At 52.5% G+C, this 7,819-nt stretch overlaps 1 protein-coding gene across 2 annotated transcripts in view; it reads left to right on the top strand.

The window, feature by feature from the left end:
• LOC113210089 (mucin-19) overlaps positions 1 to 7,819 on the top strand; it is a 44,707-nt gene that overhangs the window by 33,431 nt on the left and 3,457 nt on the right. For both annotated transcript variants that reach the window (XM_026427914.2, XM_052268710.1), the window contains 3 exons: positions 5,265 to 5,564; positions 6,021 to 6,396; positions 6,544 to 6,841. In XM_026427914.2, the coding sequence (XP_026283699.2) occupies positions 5,265 to 5,564; positions 6,021 to 6,396; positions 6,544 to 6,841 (974 nt within the window). The remainder of the gene's footprint in view (positions 1 to 5,264; positions 5,565 to 6,020; positions 6,397 to 6,543; positions 6,842 to 7,819) is intronic.

Here is a 7,819-nt window from a genome sequence, read left to right as displayed (position 1 = left end):
CAGCCTGCCTGCCTGCACTACCCGATGCAGGAAACCCCCCTTCACTCACTCGGTCTTCATACTCACCTGTTGAACACCGACTTGTGTAAAGCAGCTGAACATCTCACGGCCTGGACTGGGTGCTCGGTACTTGGTACTCGTCTATTATTATTTTTAACAGCGTTACCAGTGAACGCGGTTAAAACCGGTACCAGGTCGGGTGAACACCGGGGACCAAGGTCGAGCGGCCGCGGCCAGCTGAGAGTGAGAGTGTGGGTGAACGCGGTGAACACCGGGACCTGGTCGGCGCTGCTTGATGTGCCGATAACCGGCGGCGGCGGTGTTCCTCACGCTGTTGGATATGAAAGGCATTCCGGAGCCCGTTTCCATTTTCCCACGGGTCGGGGCGGGGCGGGGTGGGGCGTCGCTCTTGCTTTTCCTTTCGAGCGCTGCACAAGGGCTTAATGCAAAAGTACAATGTTGTTCACGAAAGGAAAGCAAAGTTGTTTTAGCACACGGGAGAGCTCTCTGAAAACTCAACAGTGTACATTGTATGCTGAAAAATCAGCGATCATTGATGATTGCTGATATATCAGTGTACATGGCATGATTGCTGAAATATCAGCAATCATTAATGATCACGTTTAGGTTTTTGGCTTATATTTCTTTCCAGACGGATATCATCGAAAAGTTTTCCAGATTTCCAGATTCCTCGTGAAAAATGCTTTCAAACGAGCTACTATGTGATAGGGTTCACTTCCGAAATGGCCCGTCTCTCGCAAATGTCGGTAATGTAAGCCAAGTTATGGTAAAGGTCAATTTGAACCCCATCACATAGTAGCTCGTTTGAAAGCATTTTTCACGAGGAATCTGGAAATGCTATCCACTTTCCGATGATATCCGTCTGGAAAGAAATATAAGCCAAAAACCTAAACGTGATCATTAATGATTGCTGATATTTCAGCAATCATGCCATGTACACTGATATATCAGCAATCATCAATGATCGCTGATTTTTCAGCATACAATGTACACTGTTGAGTTTTCAGAGAGGAGGCGGAAGAGTGTCTTGAGAAGAGACAGTTTCGGCCACTTTTGTCCATTTCTTCTCAATTTCTCGGAGTAAAAACCTATAAAACTTGTGGCCCTTCCTTTTTATCCCCAATTTTCACTCCTATACGCAAGCGACGTGTCAAGTGCGAAACGACCATGAACTTCTCAAACTGCTACAACCACAATTTGTTCTCAAGTTGGGGGGGGGGGGGCGTCAGTATTGTCTCGAGAGCACATCCACGTCCAGTCGCTGTGACGAGGCTGCCAACTCTCAGCGCCTGGTGGGTAGGCAACACGCTGCCTGCAGTGCATGCGTGTACTGCGGGGTGGCCTACCCCGAGTTCCGCAGGCGCCGAGCTCCCGTAACTTGCCTAATAATGCGAGGGGTCCCCCACTAGCCAACTCGTTGTACACCTGCCCCGCCCAACTCGCGTTGAACTCGCGTCAAACTCGCAACAAATCGAAAGAACTCGTGCCAAATCGCGAAAATTTGCCTAGACTCGCTCTAAATTTTCAAATAAATATCGCAAAACTCTCCAAAAATTGATTCTAACTCGTGCTTAACTCGCGGCAACTCGTCAACTCGCCAACTCGTTGTACAACTATTTTGGAACGGGGGGACCCGGGACCCCTCGTAATAATGTACCTGAGAAAAATAGACGAACTTTCCTCCCAAACAGAGCCACTATTTTGGGCAGTGGGTAAGTGGGCTACTCTCAACAAATTGTTTAAAAATATCGATTCAATCCACTAACTGACTCTTCGAGCAACAATTATAAAGTCCCATCCGGTCTCAACCTTTTTCCTCGCCAGTTGCTCGACATAGTGTCGTGTTACCCAGGAACAACGACGATTGACTGTATCGTCGAAAGCCTGTGTGTAAGTCTGCGTAAGGTTGGGAATTTCCAAAATTATTTTCCCGGAAAATTTTCGAAAAATTCCTGAAAATTTCTGGATAATAATTGAACTTCCAAAGTCTGGGAAGTTTTTCATTTTCCCTTGAAATTTGCCGTTTTTTTCTGAAATTTTCCGGAAAATTTTCAGTGCTTCCAGCCATGATGTGACTGTACCGCGTGCGCTGTTATTAGCGGACTGCCCCTCAATGCGCTCCCGTGCAGTTCGAGGAAAGGCGGGCGGGGGTGTCCGCTATTGCCATGTCAGGTGCATCGAGGCGAGGTCGGAGGAAAGTTTCCGAGCCGAATCTGATCGGAGGAGGAGCGCGTCGGAGCCGAAGGGGACCCCTCGCTTTATAATGGCATCAAAGAGTTGACTCCAAACGCGGCGGGGTGCGCGCACTCTCCATAACAAGCTACGAGTTAGGGCCCAAAGATGTTGGGGAGGAGGCGCATGGAGGGTTGAGGGCGTACATACCTCGCACTCTCAATGGGAAACGACAATTTTGTTGCAACCTAAAGTACAAACAAATGTTTTTGTGTTGTTTATCATAGGCACAAATTTACCTGATCAAAACATGGTTGAGAGAACATGAATGGAAACTTAAAGGTTTTTGTCAGTGACTCGTGTGAACTCAGGGCGATAGCAAAGGTGAAGATACTTCGAGCGAGTTGTGAAATGATGCGCCGGAGATTATTTCACCTGATCAGAACTTTCCTCAAATTCCAACTTTCAACAAAACATGAAGTTCCTTGACACTGGTTAAGACTCAAACGGCGTTAAAACCATCCGGTAATAACCATGTTTTATTTTATTTTTGTTCTCACAACCATGTGAATGTTGTATGAACTATATTTTATGGTGCTCCTCAGCCAACCACACGATGGTTGCCAAAAGCTAATAATTTTTCTGTGTGATGGATTTAGAGACGTTGATGTAGTTGCCCTTTATTTAGTGTGTTGAGCTCTCCCGCTCTGCAGGGCGTCTTGTTGCAGTCGAAGCGAGGCCGCGCGGCCCGTGTTTGAGCGGGCGGGGCAAGGCGGGGCGAGGCGGGGCGAGGCGGGGCGGGGCACTTTCACTTGGAGCTACTCTGTCCCACACTGCCGAAACACACATACAGGCAGCCTGCCTGCCTGCACTACCCGATGCAGGAAAACTGACTGTCGACACACGATACTGAAAGACACGAATCGAAGTTGTTATTTAACCGCGTCGAAAAAAAAGGACGGGGCGTGACCGGGCCATATGACGGTCGCTTTGGGTCCGGTGGCGTCGTTCGGCGAGCGTGTCAAGTTGACTCCGGGCCAAACTGCGGACATGACGGTAACGCAATTATTGCGATGGGAAACAAAAGAAAGAGAGGAGAAAAAAGAAGCGGTTTAATACACTTTACGCCGGGCGAGTATGGCTCCTGATGGAGGAACCTCGGACCGCAGCCAGAGCGCCCGCATACCGTATACGGTGCGAAAACAAGACGAATGTCATTGTAGGGCATATCGCATTGAAAAGATGTGTTAAGAAGAATGTACGAAAACAATCTGGACAAGAAGCGTGAAAAGTAAAAAGTACTCTCCTTACAGTCTTATTAAACGGGAAATGTCAACTTTGTCCTAAGAAAAGGGGCATGGGGCAAATTTTTGTACGCTGTTGGCCCATGTGTGCCAACTTGTAATTTAAAAAAAAAAATAATTGGTGCAAGCTTTGTCCTTAACAGTTAATGTTTTTTTTTTGTTATTTGTGTGTGTAGAGGGTCGAAATTGTTTCGCGCTACGATGAGTGTTATGCGAGTGTAGGTCTTCAAGCGTATTAAATGGGTATAGAGACCGTCAGCGTCAGAATGGCGATGTGGAGACCGTCTGCTGACCAGGCAGGCGCGCGCACTGACCTACGCCATCGTTTTCCCCACGATGTTAAGTGCACAAAAAACGTTTTAGCTAAAATAGCTACTACACACGTTAATTTGGCCTTAGAAGCTTATGCTTAGCTAATTCTTAGCTAAGAAAGCCAATTATTAATTTTCACTGCTAGTTCCATATTCTTCTAGACAATAACTGTTGTATGGCTAACTTTTTAGCTCTCTTTTGAAAATGCATCAGCTATAATTTAGGTAATTCTTTTCTTTTCGTGTTACGACGAAATTTGGCGCACCTGGGCACCGGCAGACTTGTACTCGTTGTACCGGAGGCGCTACTAGTAGTAGTAGTACTACTCGGCGGTATGGTGGCGACGTATACCGCCGTACTCGCCACTCTCCAGCAGCAAGCGGTTGTAGGCGCGGCTCGCGGCTGGGCGCGGAGGAGAAGGTGAGGCCCGAGACGGTGGGGCGGCGTTGCCAGCTCGCCGCCGCCCGCTCTCGCCGCCGCTGCAGCTCCCAGACGCTTTAGCGCGCGGGCCGCAGCCGCCTGCGTACCGCCATGAGGCCGTCGCCGTGCGGCATTCCATTCCATTCGCCAAAAAGGCGGGGAGGGTCTTTACTCCCCCGAAAAATGATTTTTGGTCGTCGGACTACTCCCCCGCCCATACTAACTGCGCGTGCCATTCGTGTCCATCATATTGAGCATTAGACAGTCTCTACCTGAGCATATAAAGAGACCCACCCCCTTCCCATAGGGTAGTGATGTTAACCGCACTGTATGGGGACCGCTGGGTCTGGGGGTCGCGAAGAGTACCCACGGCCGCGTTTGTAGCTCGAATAGGAGATTTTACAAATATGTACCAACTGACTTGGGGATGTGTTTTCGGATAAAGTCCCCTCTCCCCACCTGTTTGACCCAATTCTTTTCAGCACAAAGGCTACAAACTACACTCTCGTTGAAAATTAGGGTCAATTTTGTTACTTGAGCTCGAACGTTTTTGTGCACATCCGCAGAACGATCGCAATTTTGATCCCAAAACTTTGCAAAATTGTGTAAAACTTTACTTTAGTCCCTTTATGCGACACTAATACCACTACGGCCAAACAGGGAGGGGGGGGGGCGCTCTCACAAGTGAGCCGCCTGAAAGGTTGGCAATTTGTACCACCGACCCCCTGAATGTGGGCGACCCACGCTGCATTGCCCACTCTGTCACCCGGACCTTATACACCACGCCTGGCGTTACGCAACCAAACGAGACCCCCGAGTGGCTTGAGCCCACAGTTTTTCTAGGGATTTGAATGAAAGCTGGAAAGAAAAGCAATTTTAAAAAAACACACAGAAAAAACCGGAAAAATTCCCTTACTTCTCCTTTTTTTAAGGTTTTTTTTCGGAAACTTTGACCTTTTCCGGAAAATTTAATTCTCTAAGGTATTCCCCAGATTTTCCTTAATGTTGCAATTTCATTCTTGTTTTTGTGCGCAGGCGCCTGCAGCAGAAGCTGTCGGTGGCGTCGACCACCACGGAGGAGGACGAGGACTCTGTGACGGACACGGAGCCGGAGCAGCGCGGCCAGGACGACGCCCAGGACGCGGCCGAGGCCGCGGGGGGCGGGCCCACGACGCTGGCGCGCTCCCGCTCCCACGACCTGCTCGGCGGCAGCGCCGGCCTCCCCCACGACCACCTGCCGCACGACATGAACGCCGACGAGCGCGAGGCCTCGGACTACGAGAGGTTCTCCTGGAGGGGCAGCTTCGAGTCGGCCCTCATGGCGGCAGACTCGCGGTACGTAGTAAAAAACGTAACACGTTACGAAACAAAACAACACAAAACACACACTTAAATTTTCACAAGAAAATCTGACTAACTGTAGTAACTAAAGTGTTGTGCTGTAGTGTAATATTATCAAGAAATTCTCAAGTATTACTAAACTTTTTCCTAGTGTTACTAAAAGTTTTTTTAGTATTACAGTACGTTCTCCTAGTACCGTAGTTATAATACTGGGGAAATTTAATTAATACTAAAGATTCGTAGTTACTAGTCGCAAGTTTAGTGTACACTTTAAGTAACGTTTTAGTTATGATTTACTGCAAATCATTGTAGAATGCCACATGGACAAATTAGCCGACCCTGGGCGCAATATTAAAAGGGCGCTTGTGGAATAAGTTAGTGGAGGGGGAGGACGAGGATGTGAACCCAGTGAACCCTTCCTCTAATCTAAGGTCCGTCCTATTGGCGCAGGTCTCGCCTCTCGTGCGGCGGCTCGGACACCATGACGGCCTCGGTGGCCACGGCGGCTAAGCGCCGCTCGGCCGGCGACCTGCTCTACTCGCACCGCAGCCGCGAGCACCTGGACCGCGTGCGGTCCTGCGGCTCCATGGGCGGCATCGGCGCCTCGGGGCCGTCACCGGGACCCTCGCTCGGCACCATCGCCGTGGCCCTCGCCGGCGCGGGCGCCCAGGGCCGGCGCGCCTCGGTCCCGGACACCTCGGGCGGCTCGGCCGACGGCGACGACGACGATGACGGCGATGACGACGACCTGGACGAGCACGACGACGACGGGCACGAGCTCGCCGACGTGGCAGCCAGGTCCACCACCTTGCCAAGGAGTCTACAGGTGACGAGTTGTTCAATTTTATTCTTAAGCAAAGTTAAAGTTGTGTGTGATGCCTGCCCCTTGGGTGTGAAACAACAAAATGAAACTTCAATATTTTTAAATAAATCAAAAGTTTGAAATGTGTGTTTTTTTGTTGTTTTTTTGCAGGCCACTCGCGGTGCGGGCACCAACAGCCTGCCGCGGCTGCCTACCTCGGGCTCCGGGGCGGGCATCGCCTCCGCGCTGCTCAAGATGAACGCCCTGGGCCAGGTGCAGAGCGCCCGCTACCGGCCGCCGGGCTACTCCCGGCAGCCCTCCGGCGCGCCGCCCGCGCCCGCCACCCTGCTCGGCCCGGCCCTCGGCAACCCCCCCAAGAGGGCCATGTCGGCGCCGGGGCTCGGGCCGCACCAGCCCGCCCCGCACCCTCGCCGCGACCGGAGGAAGCACCTGCTGCAGAGCTCGCAAGGTACGTGACGATGTCGAGGCAATCACACCAAAGTGAGCAGAGCAGTTGGATTACCCTCTCGCTGGGGAGCTCCGCAATATCAGCTCCCCGTGCATATCACCGCCACCTCGACCGCGGGGGAGGGGGGGGGGAGATATGTGTGGTGCACTGGGGGCGTAGCCAGCGCGGTCCAGTGCCTGCCACCGCCGGCAGTGACTATCGTGTGCTCCGTCGCCTCGATGGCCAAGGCGCGGTACTCCCGCCTAGGCGGTGCTACCCGGGTGCACGTCGACGTGGTGCCTCTGGCGGACCCGCAGCCACCGCCGCCGTCGCCGTGGTACTACTCCGCGCCCTGGATGTCGTGCTGCGTGCCGCGCCCAGTCGCCCTGGCGGTGGTCGACCCTCCGCCGCCGCCGCCGCAGCTCGCGGACGGTCCCCGTCGTGATGGTGCCCCTGCCCCTGTTAGCGAGCCGCCCGCTGCGGCGTGTATCCGGGACCCGGAGCCGACGCCGGATGTCGTGCGGCCGCAACCGGAACCGAGCCCCGCGACGGGCGCGGTGGAGCAGGCTGGGGTGGCGGCGGGGGCCGCGGAGGTACCCGTCGAGCAGGGACCTAGTCGAGAACCGGTGAGCCCGGGTGCCACCGAGCAGGACGCGCCACCAAGTACGGAGAACCATTTTCTCGTTTTACTTTTATTCTATATATTTATTTTGTTAGAACACTGTGCGGATCGGGTACAGCTTAAAATCCTTGTTAAAAGAACTATGTATAAAAATGTCAGTAGCGATCCATTTTGTGCCGATGTCGCCTGCTCTTGTTGTTGGCGCTCTCTCTCTCTCTCCCTCTCGCTCTCTCTCGCTCGCTCTCTCTCTCTCGCTCTCGCTCGCTCTCTCTCGCTCTCTCTCGCTCTCGCTCTCTCTCGCTCTCGCTCTCTCTCGCTCTCGCTCTCTCTCGCTCTCGCTCTCTCTCGCTCGCTCTCTCTCTCTCTCTCTCTCTCTC

The sequence above is a fragment of the Frankliniella occidentalis genome, unplaced genomic scaffold, assembly GCF_000697945.3.
Source record: "Frankliniella occidentalis isolate FOCC.00 unplaced genomic scaffold, Focc_3.1 Scaffold75, whole genome shotgun sequence".
Taxonomy (NCBI): domain Eukaryota; kingdom Metazoa; phylum Arthropoda; class Insecta; order Thysanoptera; family Thripidae; genus Frankliniella; species Frankliniella occidentalis.
Note: the sequence above shows the minus strand (reverse complement) of the source record. Positions and strands in the feature narration are given on the sequence as shown.